We start from the raw sequence: 19099 nt of genomic DNA on the forward strand, positions 1-19099 counted from the left end.
TAAATGTTGCTGCAAAGTAGCTATGACTTCTAATACATGGATGCTTCACACACACACACTGCCCCCCGACAGCACAGAAGATCTATACAATCAGTTTAGTTTCAAGATGAACACCAAAGATTGGTGTCACCCCTTCAGTATTGGATCGAATGTCTCCCCTTCTGTTCCTAAGATATGTCCAGAAAGGTGTTTTTGCAGAACATTATTATGTCACAGTGAAGCTGACTTCTGATCTTTTGGATATAAAATGTCATCACTTCCTCATTTTATCACATTAGACATTTGTGTGAAATATTGTCATAATTGGCATATGAATTCCTATGTCATGGCCAAAAACATTTTTTTTTTTTTTTTGTGAGGTCACAGTGACCTTTGACTACCAAATTCTAATTAGTTCATCCTTGAGTACTCTTTCATTCAAGAGAATAAAACAGATGCAAGATCACATTGATCTTTAACCACCAAAATCTAATCAGTTCATTGTTGACTTGAAGCTGACGTTTGTGCATAATAAGGAAATCTCTTCAAGGCATTTTTGAGACATCATGTTCATGAGAATGAGATGGACGCTAGGTCACAGTGACCTTGACCTTTCACCACAAAAAGTTTACCAGTTTATTGTTGTGTCTAAGTGGATATTTGTGCCAAGTTTGAGAAAATTCCCTCAACGTGTTCTTGAGATTCTGTGTTCACAAGAACAAATAAATAGACAGGCGGATGAACAACATCTTTTTTAGATGACAGGTTGTCTGCAGATGGTGTTCTCGGGCTCTCAGTCAGGTGCCTCGATCCATTATTTTTTATAGTCTATGGTAAAAATGCGTCCTAATTCCCTAAAATGTGACTTTAATTGGCACCGAGACTTGAAGAGGAAAAACAACGCCAACAAGCTTCAGGCTCAGGTGTCTATTAATCTCTGTGTGAACACGTGATTGTCTCTGTGTGATGCTTTTTAAACTCAGAAATAATAGAACTGTCTTTGTATTTTCCAAATATACACATCATGTCATGTCATTGTCACACTGGTGTGTTGTATTGTAGTGAAGAGAACCCACCAGTTCTTGTGTCTCCGAGCGAAAGAATGAATTGACACCGATGATGAAGGGGGTTGGGGTGCTCAGGACCTCTAGTAGCTTCCCAGGCAAGATGGGAACATAGGTGAAGCTTAAAGGGACACAAACAGAAAGAGATTTAGCACTATACCCATCTCGCTTTAATCTGCTCCACCCATTAGATATTTAATCAGATGTGTCCTGAAATTAAAATATAACCCGGAGAAAGATCTACAGATCCCACGTGGAGAGACTGAGGAGTGGGATCACACCTGTATTTAAGGGGGAACATGATGGCCAGCAATCCCCGGCAGGCGTCTGTTAGTCTCTGGTAGCTGCTGGACAGGAACAGGATCTTATGTTCCGTCAGGGCAGCACAGAACAGATACAACACGTTGACTATACCTGAGGGAGAAGAGAGCAGAGACAAGCCATCACAAGGAGTCCAGGACACAAAACAAAGTCATAATCATAGGGTCTACCAATAATAATGGAGTAAGTTATCCAGTTAAAATAAAAAAAAATAAAAATAATAATAATCATAATAATAATAATAATAATAATAATAATAATAATAAATACTGTGATTAAACACGGACACAACATTTTGGGTTTTGCTAGCGGTCATATGATATTTGTTTGAGAAGAAATCTCCATCTATAAAATGAGTTTAGCAAAAAAGTTAGATTCACTTAGTTTCAATCTGTAAAAACCCACATTTCAAATTGGGCAGGTGTAGAGAATAACCCATATTATAATCAACCATACCAAGCTGCCTGAAGAGCTGGGCCACGCTGCTGCCACTGACAGGAAGAGAGTCATCGATGGGGGTCTGGATAACTTGCCGGTCGCCAGCACCTAACGTTATAGTCCTCTACAGATTGACAAGGACGGGGGAGAGAAAAGAGGGATTGAACAGGGAAGTGGGAAAACCATAGAAGAATGGTGTTTCCGAGAAAATCAGGGGTTTGACAGCGTGGTTAAATCACAGTTGTACGTGTCCAGTGAGCAGCGTGAGTCAGCAGCAGAGAGACAGAGAACCCCAGAAGCTTAGCAGGTACATCACAAATAAAACACAAGCCATTCCAGCTGATCGGGACATGAATGGAGCTGAGCAGGACTCCATGCCAACAACCTTACTGTAAAACAACACCAGCACCACTGCGTCAATGAGCCTTTATGGGAGAGAGAAATCCCAGCGACATGGCGGTGTCATGCGCAGGCGATTTTTCCACTGCGGTTGAATGTGAGCAAAGGAGATTGATCAGGGCGAATCTGTATGGATGATTCATTTGGGGCCATGAAGCATGTCCTGCAAAAACATTAACCTTTAAAACTGTAGAATCTGATCTGATCTGCAGTCTGTTAAAAGGCTTAAACAAAGTGTCTTTCTTAAAAATGTTAAACAACAGAGATGCTGCTTATAACAGGGAGGAAATTTAAGATCTCTGATATGCACTACACTTTGTCTAATGACTATGTCCTTCGTTACAGATAGTGCTGACTTTGAAAACTGAACATCTACTGAGCTCCAGACAGAAGATACAGCCAATAAAAATCGACTTGCATGTAGTTTGAATAACGAGCATATAGCGGGAATGGGGGTGATATAGAGTGAAAAAATACAAATCAATACACAGCACAATAATACAGCATAACTAAGTATTGAAGCACAACATGAGGAAGTTTGAGGCAAGATCACACGACTACTGGATTTTTGATTTACATGACACATTCTCCTTACTTGTAATAACACCTGGCCAGTTTTGAGCAACAGCAGACATCCAAGGTGTATTTTAATCTTGCCAGAGGGCTTTCAGGGTTCACAAACCAGTTTGATTCGAAATTTGTTTCTGAAAGAAAGCTTCACCTTAAGTGGCTCAAATGTACCCAGTCAGTATGGATGTGTGCAGCTGGGAGGGCAAAGTGCAGCATTATTTCATGCTCTCTGCAGCTGCAGCAGAAATAGCATCAGCAACCACAGGCGAGCTGTTAGCGATGCAATACTGTGATCCAACAACTGATCATCAGACGTGTTCAATTTATCATTTGGCTTTTGAGGTTTGATAATAAGGGGCAGATATGCGAATGTTAATTTGCTACATACATGCACTGAGGGAATACTTAATTCTGACAGGCTGGAGGTGTGCATAATTTTTTCTAATATCTGCATGGCTATGGTGTATCATCTTCATCACTGTTATAAATGACTTCTCATAACTGGACGGCAACAGGCTTTGTTACTAACTTCTGATGCTCACTGGAGTAGGAAACTAACTGAGGGTGTGAAACTATTCACTAGGCAACACCTTTTTTAAAGTCCCCATTTACAAGCAGTGTATAAACATGTAAAAAAAATAGTTTATAGCACAAAAAAATCTAGTCGTAAGCCAATAAAACTTTATTTATTTTTTATTAAAGGTATACTCTGCAGGATTTTCTTAAAAAACATTGTATGGTCTCATACAAAAGGACTCCCTCACAATCACTTATGACCCCCTAGAAGTGTGTAGCAATATATTCATCTGCAGATACTCTGTCTTCTGCATCTATTGTTTTATTTTGCTGTGGTCAGGAAGTTCATGTTTGTGTGTTTCCATGAGCCGATAACAGGGCTCAGATGAGGTCGCAACTTTATAGAAAGGTAGTGACCAGGTAGCAGCAACATGTATCCAAGAGGAAGCTACGAGAATTGCAGACACAGTGCCGAAAAGGCGTGAACAGAGCGTGGCAAAACGCCAAGCGGACAAAGTAAATCTGGAGCTGACTTTTAATTTAACCTCACTGGTGAGCACTGAAGGAGAGGATGGGGATGAAGAGCGACGTAGAGTTGGCCATAGGTAATGGCGATCAACTTAGAAAGCTTGCTAAAGTATCAGCTTTTCCATTACAACAAATTCTGGCCATATGTGGCTGTTGCAGAATATTATTGCCACAATATCACAGAAGCTTGTGTGAAATGGACTGGATCGGTATATTTCTGAAGTCAGTAACTGCCGATTGCCACTGACAGAGTAAAAACCTCTGGCAAATCAACTCCAACTGGCCAAAGAGTCTGGGCTTTTCAAAGGTGCGTTCACAAGTTGTTTTATTCATTGTAGACATTTACAACAATTCCCAGAAAGAACAAAGCAGGTATGTCTCATTGCACGATCCTAATTTCCATCAAAACTTGCCATTTTCAGTGGTAGGTTGTTAGCTTAGAGGTTGCTTTTGTTTTTCCTGTAGTAAAGGGGATTTTGAAAACCCAAACACACAGATAGTGCAAGAAAGGGAGAATGCCGACCTAAATAGCCGGCCAATGGCATCTGGTGAGTCAGACTACTACAATGAGCAGCTTGCAGTGTGTGTGTGTGTGTGTGTGTGTGTGTGCAAGCAGTGAAGGGAGGAGGGGCCAGGTTTAAATTTTATATTAACAAACAGTGACAGACACTTCCTGCACAGTATACCTTTAACGCATTTGTCAATAACTGTAACTCCTCCTGTGGGCACCAGAAGTGGAGCCTGCTGTATAAGCAGATAGTGAATGCCTACGAATTTAATTACAATTGTATGTCTTCACAGGAGAACTTGTAAGTACTGACAAACATTGTACATTAATATACAGTTAAATGCCTTTATAGCTGAATACAACTGCATTATTGTGTGCTATAAACCATTTATTAAATATTTATCTACTGCTTAAAAAAATATGATCTCCAGGTTGAAGGGACAACCCTGACTTATACATTTATTTAAAACTATCTAATCTTTATATTGACTCTATGGTAAAATTTTGAGAGGCTTATATTAGATGTGTACTTAATTTGAAATGATCAGTTGTTGGTCACATATTGAGTCTGGATAAAAGCATTTTGATTTGTTCTTCTGCCACAGGAGGCGTGCATGGATTGGCTGAGGGGAATGGGTGGAGAAAAAGGAAGCGAGAGAAAGCTTGGAGCTGATTGGTGACGAGGGGAGAATAAAGTCAGGCCGGCGTACCAAACTCTCCTCTCTCTCCTCCTGGCCCGGCTACACGAGCACACAGCAGGATAAGACACAGGTTAGAAACAACAGGAGTGAGGGCACAGAGTGCCCAAACTTAACAACAATATGACAGTAATGTATCAGCATGGCAAAACAAGTAAGCGGCACAAACAATAACATCGTAAACATGAACTGCAAGATGGCGGTGTGTAAAAATATAGGATGAGTGCAACATTAGACATGAGAGACAAAACAAAACGTGCAAAACAAAACAGAGCCATCATTTAGCATCCGGCAGCGCAATAACAGCAACAGATGATTCATTATGTCGTTCTTCTCCTAACTCAAAATAAACTCACAGAGAGCAACAACAGTACAAATACTGATAAATGAATGTCATATATATATACAGCAATAAGGGCTGGGTAATACAGTGAGATTCTATGATATTAAGAAATGTCTGCTTTTGTCTTGTGAGAGACTAGAATCTATCAGATGCTATTAAATGGGAAGTACAAACTTCTCCATCCTTCCATGATATTGAATTACACTGTAACAGTAACACTGGTGTGAGCTGAGATACTCTTATTTGAAAACTGGGAACATCAGACCACAGTTTGGCTTTTCCATCACCTTATGACTGTTTTAAGCCACAACAGGTACACAAAGTGATACTGGAAACAGCGGACTTCCTCCACTGAAATCACCTTCTAACCTCAAACTCACTGTCATACCTCAGTGATCAGAGGTAAAGGGAAAAACTGAAGGTCACCAGCTACGTGAGAACCATCAAGTGTCTCGTCATGTGATCGACTTACAGAAAGTGGCATTGACCTCAAGCAGAACAACTTGTGCAACTTTCAGTTTGAAGTGGGTTTTCTCTCAGTTATGCCTTAAAGCTCTAATGTGTTCCTCGTAAATCATATTCAGTCAGTCAGAGCATTTGGCAGTGTGACAGAAATAGGGATTGGAATTCCCTCTGTCACATGAGTTCGTGTTAGACACAGATTTACACATTTTCCTGTAACAGCTCAATCACTGATGGATAAGCACTTGACTCTTTGCCATTGTAAATAGAAGTCATCCCACACCATGGGGAAATCTGACACTACCACACACACACAGACACACACACAGGGCAGACACACACACACAGGTCATGGTCATGTACTGTACAGATTGTGGGGATCCTTTATTTTGGTCAAGGGGGCTTAACCACAGGAGACAGGATGAGTATGAACTCAGTGGTTTGTCACTTCTGTGTTAAGGGTGGTTTTACAAGCCACAAGGCCACCCTGCTGCTCCACCTCTGTAATTCATCGTGTCTCACATCAGGCCAACAGCCTGAAGTTCACTTCATATTAGGGTTGTGTAAACTACTCAGATAAATGACTGGAGTGTTGTAACATCCTGCTGGTCAACCTGTTAGCAATTCACTTGTAAAAAAAAAAAGAACCTAATCTTTAGTTTATCACAAACTGCAGAGCAGTGCTGCAACTGGAAGTGTTTTTTAGATAAATGTGGACTCCATATGAGAAAAGCAGCCCAGGGTTATATGATAGAAGGAACTAAGACCCTCTTTAGTCACTCAACAGACGTCGATAAGACAGCTTGCTCTATTACTGTTTTTAAAAAGTTCAGGCCTCTGCAGTTATCCAATGTTTTGCCAAAGTGACTACTCACTAAATCTGTTCCCTCTTTCTATTCATAAACAGCAAATATGCAGTTTACAATGCTAACTTTTAATATTACAACTTTCAGGATGAGGACTAACCAATGTGTGGTGGTCAATGTAACACCGTGACGACAAGATAATGTACAATAAAAAGTTACTTGGCATTGAAAGTAATACTGCGTTAGTACTGTTGGTGGTAATCTACATAGCTGGACATGCTAACATCTGCATCTTACAAACTCATGATTTAATTCATTTCATACACTTTTTGGTATGGAAAGGGTAAAAAAGAAATAATCATTCAAACCTGTTATATCAGGAAAATCACTCTTACTAAAGCCTTGTGTTCACAGCTTGACAGACCTGCTATCCCAACTTACAGCTGCCAAACTACAGTTGGACATTTGCTGTTTGGAGGGAGGGTGTTAGCGAACATTTAGCTGAGATTAAAACAAGCCCTCAAGAACAGTGCCAGAATTTGACATAGTGGCCAAACCATGGGATAACAACTTCCAGGTCTGTCATGTCATGCCACTGGGCTCAAAAAAACTTCTCCCAATAGACTTATATTGGGAAGGAGATGTCTCTAAATCAGTGGATACATGTTTTTGAGTATCACTATCCCCGCAAAATGACATGTTTCACTACTGGGTTTTAATCTCTTATGTCTGATAACATTTGGAACGTCTACAAGAGCCGCACAATTCAATAATTCAAGTAAGCAGAGGGCTACACTGGAAGGTAGCTGTTCAGCCGGTGAAGTCTCCTGTGTGCTTTCTCTATGGGCTCAATGAGACAGAAGATCGGGTAGTTTTATACCTGGGTTAGTCTCGCCACCAGACAATCAGAGATCTCCGCCTTCTGATAGTCTGGTGACACTCCTTTCTAAAGTGTGTTTAACACACCGGAGAGAACAGCCAGCAACAAAGCAACGCCTCTTGCATTTCTGAAAAGGACACACCCTCCCGGAAATGTGTGCTCCCCTTTTCTCGTCTGCAAGGAAACAAACACACAGAGCTTGAAAATGGATGTCAAGAGATTTAACTCCGTTTTATCAAACGTGTGCTCAGTCCACAAGATTGTGGAAATGAAGGACTTACAGCGACTTTGTTTAAAACTTTTAACGCAGCTGGACTATGTTTACGAGCACAAGAGTTCAGCGAGCCACCAAAGGACCACCCTGCGGATTTACGATTGGTTCTGCAACGTAGGGAGTTTTTTTAAACTCTGAAATTGTATCCGCCCATCTAAACACAATATCAGGGAGAAAGTCATCAGTCTTTCGTTAAGCAAAGCGTCTAAACACTGACTTGTGAGTCTATACCTGGGTAGTCAAACTGTTTTTGGCAACATTTGCCAATGGGACATTTTTATAGGAATACTGCATCAAGATTTCTTTATAGATGAATTAAAATGTCTTCTAACATAAACTTAAAACTATTTCCAAGTCTGTCTAAGTATAGATTTTTTTACTGTCATGCTACATCTTGTAAGATGTTGACGTTACTGGATTCACGCTGAGCTTCTTTTACTTAGCCCAGGGCTCTATCATGTAAAAATGTTTTTAATAATGCAACTTAAAAAACACATTTAGACAAGAAAATTGACCATACAGTGCTTGCATACACAGACTCAAATACTAAAGGTACTTTAAGGGCCCTAACACACCAAGCCGACAGACAGCCGTTGGTTGATGTCGGGCTGTTGGTAAGCATCTGTCACACTTGTTTTAGCAGTGTGTCCCGCCCCATTGGCCCTCAATGGGGCGGCAGTAGCTCAGTCCATAGGGACTTGGATTGGGAACCAGAGGGTCGCCTGTTCGAGTCCCTGCCGGACCAAAATATGGAGCGTGGACTGGTGGCTGAGGGGCTGGTTCACCTCCTGGGCACTGCCGAGGTGCCCTTGAGCAAGGCACTGTACCCCCCAGCCGCTCGGGGCGCCTCACCAAGGGCAGCCCCCTCACTCTGACATCTCTCCACTTTGTGCATGTATAGGTCCTGTTTGTGCATGTGTGTGTCTTTCGGACCTGTGTGTAATTGACAAGCAAGAGTGAAAACACTGCATTTCTCCTCAGGGGGATTAATAAAGTAAATAAACTTAAACTTAAACTCATTGCCCCATGATGTCTTTTTTTTCAGCAGGCAGTATGCTGAATTGGCGTCAGATACAACAGAGCCCATCGGAGGAAAGTAAACAAGCAGTAAACAAGCAGCTAAAGTCAAGAGGGCGTGAAGGCATAACAAACTTGTTATATTAGTTAAGGGGTTTCTTTAGCAACTGAGCTCTGTTTGTATTTTTGTTTGCTGGTGCACAGTAAATATCATTAGTTCTTTCAACATATGGTTGTGTTGTTAATGCACTAACTGGCTAACTTGCGTCTTTTATCCATCCTGACGGTTTTCTTTTTTAAATGACACATGATAACAGACTATCACCGCCTGCTGGTATGCAGTTATTTCCCCTCATGCGGCTGCAGCATTTGTGCTGTGTTCATGTGCAACTTTGTTGCCAAAAATATGCAACATTAGGTATCCCAACAGTTGGACTTCATCGCCATTAGTTCTTTGATGTCGGTTGTAGTTGTTTTTTTTTTTTTTTTTACCAAAACATGTTCACTTATACATCAAATACAAATCCCATGTTGGCTCTGCAGAAGGTCTGTGACAAAAGCTGTTCGGTGTGTGACAGTGTTTCCAAGACAACATGACTAATGGCAGAGATGAGTTCAGTGTCACGTTGCTGGAGCTATTCAGTTGTGTGTGTCTGGGAGAGGCTGACGTGAACAGACAGACTCTGTGGTAATGACATACATTTAGTGAGGCTGATAGAAGCGTCCTGTGTAATTAAACAGTTATAGGAATGTGTGTAAGTGTGTGTCTGTGTTACTCTTTTCCAAGTGGCCTGTCGCTGTCTTGAGTTAGAGGAACAGAACTGTTTGTGCTTGAATAGGTGGAAGCAGTACATACATAGATGTCTGTTTGAAGGAGGTAAGCTAGGAGAGTGTGTGTGCACCGATGAGTGATTGTGTTTTCAGATGTGTGTTAGTGTGTGAGGCGAGCCGCGCATTAGCCTCTGCTGTTTGGGTCTGTATGTGTGTTAATACTGATTAGATCTGATTCTCTCATTCAGACGCTGTGCTGCCCGGTAGGAAGCCATCTGCTGTCCCATATGGTCACCCAGCAACTGAACTACGACCTGCACGGCAACCAGTTTGAATGTGTGTGTGTTTGTGTGTGTGTGTGTGTGTGTGTGTGTGTGTGTGGGGAAGACAACTTGAAAATAATCAGTGTTTTGAAATGCGTAATAGCTGCAACAAATCAAGTTTATAACAAATATGTGAGATGGAAAAAAAGAAATGAATATTTGAAATGATTAACATGATCCTGTAAAAACTGTATGATCACAAAACACACAAAAAAGCAGGTCAAGCGCCATCAATCACGCATGATTTGAAATGACTGCAAGAAAGAACATTCCTTAAAGAAAAGAAAACAAAGTCGGGTCTGTTTGATGAACAGAATCAATAACATTGAGCCGGTTGTTGATTGGTGAAGCTTGTAGGACGGGAAAGTTACCTGGAGACAGGCCAGCAGCCAGTCACAGGCCAGGGCCTGAGGAACCTTGTCTAAACTACAAACTGGGGACTCATCTATCTGTAACACAGAGGAACCAGTGTACAGTAGGGTGCACACAAATGACACACATGGGTTACAACATCTGGAAACCACAGTGGGAGGGTTCAACCGATGTGTATTTAGAGAAAATAGACACTTCCTACTGTATGTGCACCATGGGCATGAAGTGAGGTAGGAATGGTTAGTTTACTTGCACAAAAACTGATTAAAAATACAGAAAGAAGTCACTATTTTCTGAAAGTGAGATTAAAAAAACATGATTCTTACAAAATATCAAAATATATTTTAAAAATGAGAAAAGAATGGTAAAAAGAAAAGAGACAAACAAAACAATGTTGTTAAAAAAAAGTAGCCCAAACATGCTCTCAAATAACACACAATGCTGCTGGTGCATGTTCATGTTATTCATGTTTCCTGTCCTAAAACTGAAGCATAAAAGAAAAATACTGTTGCTCATTGGCCGAATTATTTCATATATCCTGCAAGTATACAAAGGTATCAAAAAAAAAAAAAAAAAGTTTCATTGCAAGTACTGAGTTGGTATCTTTTGTTTGTTTTGTTTATCGGGTTATGAATGGAAATATTGTGGTCTGCTAACACTGCTTGCAAAATGTGATGATCATTCACAAAGGAGGCTAAAATAAATGTCTCCCAGTAAACCCATGAGTAGGCCTGTCACGATAACTACTTTTGTTGGACAGTATATTGTCCCCAAAATAATTGCAAACAATATTACTGTCATTTTGAGACCATTTTATGCAACTGGAACAATGATAATCTAACAACATAATAATGCAAGTGCATCCTTTCAAAGAGCAATGACTTTTAATTCTTAAGGATATTCAGACTGGAATTTAAAAAAAGTTGGGTTTTTTTTTGTTTGTTTTTTTAAAGTAATTAGCCCAAAATTTCTCAATTTGAGACTTAATACAAAATTTAGACTAATAGACAATCCTAGCGAAGATCTGGTAACATCGCAGTTTCCTCCATAATGTAGAAAAACTACAAACAACAGAGTTTTTGGCTCAATGCCCAGAGTTGACATGCTTACAACTAATAGGACTGTGCCAACTCCACTCCAGAGTGCAGCTACAGGCTACCATAAGCTACGCTGTGTCATCACTGAAGTGTTGTTTTATTTTTCTTCAGACTCTCTGGTATCATATTCGTGACATTGTTATGTAAACGAATATGTATGTAAACAAACGGGCAATATCGAGGTCAACAAAACTATTTAAGTCATGTACATGTATCGTATAAGCTGATAACGTAATTATCGTGACAGGTCTACCCATAACAATGAAAATAACGCTGAAACATCTAAACTAAAGTGTGTTTACAGGACAGCTGACTGAACTGTATATACACCAGCCCTCAGGGACAGAGATCTGCCGTAAAACCAGCTCTACGAAGAACATTAGTGTCTTTTTACGACACATGACTCTTTGTAGATAGCAATCCATAGATTATTTCATTAAGCATGCACAAAGAAATGTGCTTGAACATTACAAGAACTTCTGCATGTGCACATCATAGTCTCTTTAAACACATACACATACACATGATGAAATACAGGATCCAGACCGCTCCATCCACAGCTAATACTTGTACCAAGCTGACACGGGTGCATAACGATGCCAGCTGTTCATGCTGAACACGGCACTATACTAGCAGGTTACACCAAGCTCTACTTCTCTACGTTGCTTACTGCCTGAAAAAGCTGCACTGCTGAGCAAGGCATGGGGTAACATAAGGAGTGTGTACCACCCAGAAAAGCCAAAGAGTTGAAACAGCATAAGAAATGAAGCTGAAGAGTGGTGTTGTCTTCGTCCTCGGTCAGCTGTTTTATATGACATCAAATCACAACTCTGCCTTTTGCCTTTGTAGTGCCCTGTAGTTTGTACAGCTGTCTGTGTAAGAAGGAGATGAACAGTGAGCAGTTACCTGGGAGCCTCCAGCAATGGGGATGACACAAGTGAGAAGATTTCCAATCACCGTTTCCAAGGGGACAGACAGGCCATCTACATGGACGGTGTAGATCAGACCTAGACAGTTCTGTTCAATCAAGGGGGGGGGGGGGGGGGGGGGGACACACAGAGGTCAAGGGTCAACAAAATCATCTCCCACGGTCAGACAGCCCATCTACTGTGATAACACAATACATACTCGTGATGGAAAATAAAGTTTATGCGATGTGATAACACTACATGTTGGTCAATGCACATAAACTCAAAGAAAGGCTGGTCACATTCTCTACAAAACATGCACAAATGCTACAGTACTACAGAGTAGGGCTGTTATGTGTGTCGTACCCTAAACACTTCGGTATAGTCCAGTCGGGACACCAGCACCAGGCTCTTGGGGGCAAAGACCTGAGCTGGTTGGACAACGGTGAGCTCCTCATCCACCTCATCCGCCTCACTGGCCTCAGTCTTCTGCAGCTGAACAGAGGAAAAAATGTAACTGCAGTCACATCAGGCTGAGATTGAGGCTCAATCCCAACACACCCCTTGCCCCTACCACTTAGCCCTTCCCCCTCAGCTATGTGCATTCACATCTAGGGGTAGGGTGACCAATCCTTGTTGAGGTAGAGGAGTAGGGTGTAGTGTTAGGGCTACATGGCCTTCCAAACCAAAGTTTTTCAGAGACACACTCCAAACCGAATGTTAAGAAAAATCATAAGCAAGACGGCTGCACAAACAAAAGAAACCCACCAATGTATTTTCTTCATTAATTATTCCTCTTAAGAGCAAAAATAACACAAATAAAATAGCTTGTAGTATGCTGATGTCTCAGTGGCTAACAAGCTCGCTACAGTACATTGTTATTACTGATTTGTGCATGGCAGCCCTTCAACTGGACATATTTCCATGTTGCATTCCCACTTTTGATGGCATATAATGCCAGAAATTTAACTGAAGTCCAACAATAAAGTTGCTGCACTTGTTACCACACCTAAATTCAGTGCAGACTGGCATGGTAGGAGCACGGGTTGCTAACATTAGCCTACAGAGGACCGCTAGTGGCCTGGTAATGAAACACTGTGCTTTTTTTATTTGATAACTTGTTGGATCGATTGACAGCATGAAACCTATGTTGTGAATGAATTGCAAGCATTTCTATCTTCAGCAGATAAATGAGATGCCATTGTAATTATATCATTACTGTCATAGTTGTCTCTATTTACATTAATGCCATCAATGATGATACTAACAACATGTTAGGGTCTTGAAGGGCTGCCCCATTTCATAAGGGAAAATTCCAGCCACTGCTCCAACCTGGTTTACAAACAGGATTTACAATTGGCACAATGTAGGTATGCGTGAATGGAGCAGCAGTAAAGACACTCAACCACAGTGGAGACCCAGCTTCAGTCCCTAGTGGGTGCCTACTGGATATGAGTTGCAACAAAGCCAACAGACAGTGTTCATAGGTGGAAAACATCAAAAAATGTATAAATGGAGGTAGTAAATGCTGAGTTTCATTTATTCCAATAAGAGGTGCTCACCTACCTAAGTCCGATCGACTAACCCCCCCCCCCCCCCCCCCCCCCCCACACACACACACACACACACACACGAGTCGTACAGATTGTACTAATTCAACTCGGCCTGTCTCACCTGTGGGTTGTCCAGGCCCTCCCAGAAAGTGAAGCAGGCACAGTAGTGACGCTCCGAGTTGATGTCAGTCAAAACAGCTACAAAGAAGGACGCAGGTTGCCGCTCGGGAACCAGCTGCCAACCGCTAGGCTGACAGAACTGGCGAACAAGAGGAGGTCACAGGGGTCAGAGGGGAATCAGATGGGGATTGGCAGAAAGAAAGGGCAAAAAAAGAGAGAAAGATTAGTGTGCATACCAACCTGGGTGACATATCTGACAGCATCAAGACACGTCCTAACTACACCTAAGGATGATTCACCCAGGGCTAGGCCATCATTAACACAACAAAACAGGTTCTCAAATTTTTTTTATCTACTAAAATAATATGATGATATCACCAAAGCTCTGACTGAACAATCTGAATAGACATTAAACTATATCCTGCTCTCATTTCTAATCACAGTGTTGTGGGTTCAAAGAAGTTATGGTATGTCTTTTTTAAATATTTACTTGTACAATAAGAATAAATAAATGAAGCAATAAATACTGTCCCTGTTGACTGAGGTGAGCAAACAATACAAAGTCAACATTAGCAGTTTTCTTTGTTAAGATATGGCATTCTTCATGTTACGCTCATTATTCATTAAGTTACCTCACCGACTTGAGGTAAAGTTGGCTTGCCCCTGGTATGTGTAAACATGTCATACATGCTTTAATCTTAAGTCAATCCACACCAAAACCATTTATGAAGCAATTTTTAGTTGCTTGTTTCACGTTTGATTTCCGGAGCAGATATGCTTTTAACCAGCCGGCTTTTTTAATGTGTGACACCATGCACATTCAACACGTCTGACTGATCTGCATTAGTATTAGGAATGCAGCAATCTCACTTTTTCTCCCTGCATACAGATTCAGAAATACTTTCTTATCGTGCCATCAGGACTAAATTGGTCCATGATGGTTCTCGAGTTCAAATGTTTTCTCACTTGTTGGTGTGCAAATGTGTTTTCTTGTATCTATAAATAACACTGGGCCTGGTGGGGATTTACCTGAGACAAACCACAAGAGGTAGTTTCATTAAAGACATAAAAAGACTTAAGGACTGCTGAGTCTTAGTCTGCCAAAAACCTTCTAACAGACTTACTTATTTATAACTGCTAACACAGAGGTGTCGAACTTATGGCCCAGAGGCCATTAGCAGCCTGCATAAGGGCCCAATCTGGCCCACTGGATGAATTTGCACACCTAATATTGCTGCATTTGTGAAGGCTAGAGGTGCGAGGTTTCAGGTGCAAGTTAACCAGTTGCTGCTTTCACATTGCCCTTTTAAGGTGGGAATTTCAAGCCGTTATGCCATCTCGCCGTTGTGTATGCAAGGTACAATCTCGGAATGGGGGGACAGAGTTGTCTCGCCTTTAAGCCGGTATCAGAGGTAGAGCCTAAATGATGTCTGTCAAAACAGGACAGCTGGCAGGACAGAATCATGGGCAGCAGTTGTGACATTTTGACGACATGTTATGCATGCAAGTAGCTGATATCAGTTAGCAGCTAACTCAAAAAAGAAGAACAGACAAAAATTTCTGCAAATTGGGAAAACAATGAGGTCCAGGAGCTCCTTACCTTTGACCAGAGGACAAGATCAACCGCTATATAACAGGGCGGTGAATGATTGTTATTGCCATGTTAATGCCATTGTTATTGTTTATAAAGCACTGCCGACATGTATATGTCACAGTAGAGGCCGACGCTGTTGTGTTACACGTTACACCCATCACACCTCTTTTGCTTCCACAATGCTGGTTTGCTGTCTGAAAATACACAGTGGAGCAGCATGATGCCACCATTCTTTGTTTCTGTGTAAAAATGCAAAGGTGGAATTAAGAAGGGTCTTGATAGCGGCTCTATAGAGTGATCTCTGTGTAGAAACGGCTAGTGCGTGGCCTTCTTCACGTAAATTACTTTCTATCCTGAGCAGAATACAGTTCTCTGAAAAAACAATGAGTACTTATTGTGGTCATAAGATACTGAAAAATGGGAAAAATATTGGTGGAACCCTATTGCTACTACCAACACTTTAGACTTGTAAATGGTTTGTAGGGCAGCAGATAACTTAATCCGCTTCACCAACAGCTTCCACTTTAGTTTGGTGTGGTGAATGCAGCATTACCACACAGCAGTGGAAATGTACGTAGAAATGCTCATGTAATGACAATGAGAAGTGACTGACTGAATGTGGAACAACTAAGACTTGTTCCTGAAATTGCTCTAATTTTTCTTAAGACATCTCAGGCTGGTCATCATCTGTTTGTAAAGAGATGACCGTTTTCAAAATGTACAACATTACAGTAAAATGTGGGGGTGTTGTTATTTATAGGCTATTATGCAATGGTTGTACTGGTCCGGCCCATTTAAGGTCAAATCGGGGTTAATGTGGCCCATGAACTAAAATGAGTTTGACCTCCCTGTTCTTACACTTAACAACACAAAAATTCATCTAACCCAGTTCAGAGTAATAAATGTATGTATCCCTGCTATACAATCAGGCCTGTAATAGTGGAATTTAGTGTTTTGCTTTACAAATTGCACTGTCCAGGGAAGTGAACCCCTTCACCCTGACAAGGATAAGTGCCTTGCTTTACTCACTGAGCTACACTGGAGCATGTCTACAAGTGTTGACTTACCAGCTCTATGCCTTGTGGGAACGGGCTGTCCTCCCAGTCTTTCTCAGGAAATCGCTGGAGAATGCGACCTTGACCTTCACCCTCCACTGCAGAGTAACACAGACAGAGACAGATACAGAGGTCAGACCATGTTATTTGCATTGTTTGCTATCTTTTTGTTTCCTAAATAAGCTCCTTTGTGGTGTAGTTTTTTTTTAAAGCCAAAACAACATGCTGATTTGTTTTCTTATTTTTGTGCTTCATCATTTGTATGTTGGCATGTAAATTATCAATTTGTGCTAAAGAGGCTCTATGCCAAAATCTGGGCATACGAGTTCTCTGGACACAGTTATCAGGTGGGTGAGCCAGCAGCTAGTGGCTAAAGATACTAACTCCATAAACAGTGCTAAAAAATGGCAACAGTGATGACAGAGCTAATGGTGTTAACCGGGGAGGAGCCAGAGGGAGGGTGCTATGCTTCTGCGATGCCGCTGCCCACATATTGTGGTAACCGCCGTATGAGTGCAGTGCAAAGTGGCTGCGATGAGTTAGCCAGTGGGATACATGCATGCATTACGCACAGCCAGACTAGCTTTCCACAACAAACCACAGAGAAGTTAAGATTAAAACACAGAAAGAGAGAGTGGGACTTCATTCTCTGCGCAGGACACCATGACTCCACTATATCTTCACATAACAAATAGTGGGGTGCTGCTGAATTAATGCTCTGAATGTTGCACACAAAACCGTAAAAAGGACGCAGCCTGCCAAAGAGATTGGTCAAAGACTGACTGCAGGGGGAAAACAACCAGCCTTCATCAAAAAGAGGAAGAATACACCTCTGACAGGTGTGTGCAGTGAAGGCAGGACTTCAGATTAGCTGCATGCAGTCACTGGACCAAGCTGTTGTTTGTCAGTAAAAAGCTTAAGTGCTTATTCTATTGCTATACATTAACTACATATTATTCAAAGAACTATGCCAGCTTTGAATCTGAATGGACCTTTTGACAAAGATAGGATTGCTGTTCTCTCTTGCTTCCTTTCTTCATGCTACACTACAGTAGGCCACTTATTTTGAGCACCAGCTACAACTATGAAAATGACTAACTTGGTGCCTCACTTCATTGTAGTATGGTGTTTGTAGTGCTGGTGTGCACTATGTTGGAGGCAACAAATAAATTAAGATTATATTCTATGACAGCTGTTTTCATTTATGTATATTGTCAGGCTGCTCTTTTAAATGAGTCCATATCAGCCTGTTTAACAGCAGCGTGATGTGTTAAAATGCTTATTTACTGCTGGTTAATGAGGCCATTTCCACTGTTGGCCAGGGCCTGGCTCATCACAGTGGCACAATGACATGACAAAGGCCAACTTATGTAACCACCACAGGCCGGTCTTTCAGCTTGGCTCCATCTGAAGCCCTGCAAGCTGCTTAATAGCAGCATTCATCCGCATGGAGAATACACTTAGCTGCCCAATACAAAGGATGTAAATCTATCAGAAAATGGCACAAAACAAAATATTATACCATGCTAAATAAAGGAGAGGTTTTCACCAGCATTTAGGGCAAACCTGGACAGTTTGAGAAAACAACAGAGGTTGTCACCCTTTACCAAGGGAACTTAAACAGAAGCATGGACACAGAGACAATACACAAACAGAAAGTAGGCCAGCTCCCAAAACACACACGGAAATGCTCAAGCCATCTCCTCTCCCTTGCGAATTAGGGTTATGTGTGGACGCTTGTGGGATTGGTGCTCTGGAATCAAATCATCAAAGACATAAGGGTTTGTTTCATTTTTGTTTTGAGATGACTGGCCCTGATCTCTGAGCCGCAACCTGCTCTTAAGTGCTTTGGCATCGACAAAAAGCACTGAACCAGGAGAGGGAATGCCATGAAAAGCACAGTCAGGTCTGTAGCTTCTTTGTTATTTTCCTGAAGTAAACACTAGTGGTCAAAATTTATTACAGATAAGAAGGTGTCTATTAATTGGACATCTCATGAACTCATGAACTCAGAGACAAACAACATCCTTGTTTGGATTCAAGATGGACCTTCAGCCTCACATCATAAAGACTGTGGCAGCGTCCAAAATTCCATACCAACATGCTATTTAGTACGCTACAACAGTATGCCAGATTTTTTAAATGTATGTCCAAAAGCTTAGTATGAAACCAATAGTGTGTGAATTGCATCCCACATGATATGGGGTAGAGGACAATGTTCTTAACTGACCAACAGCGACTAACAGCTCTGTAACATCAATAACGCTAAGTAAGTGTAAGATTTCACTTTGATAGACTAATGACATAGGTGCAGATTTTTCCAGTCACCTCTCTGTCAGCTTCGTTAAACTTGTGCTAAATTTATGCTCTTATGTCTATTTTGCAAGTGGTGCTTTTTGTGGTTGGCTTTGGACGGTGGTGGTGTGTGGCTGCGAGTCACTCATCAGGAAGAGGAAATCAACTTAACAGTCTGTAAACTCTCCTGCTGACTTCTGCTAGTTAG

The 19099-nt window shown here is 41.3% G+C and overlaps 1 protein-coding gene across 8 annotated transcripts in view; it reads right to left on the minus strand.

Annotated features, from left to right (window-relative positions):
- sbf1 (SET binding factor 1) overlaps positions 1–19099 on the minus strand; it is an 86501-nt gene that overhangs the window by 40622 nt on the left and 26780 nt on the right. For 3 of the 8 annotated variants that reach the window (XM_033614745.2, XM_033614741.2, XM_078164994.1), the window contains exons 2-10: positions 16609–16694; positions 13949–14086; positions 12641–12769; positions 12273–12383; positions 10269–10346; positions 5034–5063; positions 1821–1926; positions 1325–1457; positions 1056–1164 (exon numbers count right to left, since the gene is read on the minus strand). In XM_033614745.2, the coding sequence (XP_033470636.1) occupies positions 1056–1164; positions 1325–1457; positions 1821–1926; positions 5034–5063; positions 10269–10346; positions 12273–12383; positions 12641–12769; positions 13949–14086; positions 16609–16694 (920 nt within the window). The remainder of the gene's footprint in view (positions 1–1055; positions 1165–1324; positions 1458–1820; positions 1927–5033; positions 5064–10268; positions 10347–12272; positions 12384–12640; positions 12770–13948; positions 14087–16608; positions 16695–19099) is intronic. The other 5 variants (XM_033614744.2, XM_078164993.1, XM_078164992.1 and 2 more) reach the window with 5 other exon arrangements.

Source organism: Epinephelus lanceolatus, chromosome 23, assembly GCF_041903045.1.
Source record: "Epinephelus lanceolatus isolate andai-2023 chromosome 23, ASM4190304v1, whole genome shotgun sequence".
NCBI lineage: Eukaryota > Metazoa > Chordata > Actinopteri > Perciformes > Serranidae > Epinephelus > Epinephelus lanceolatus.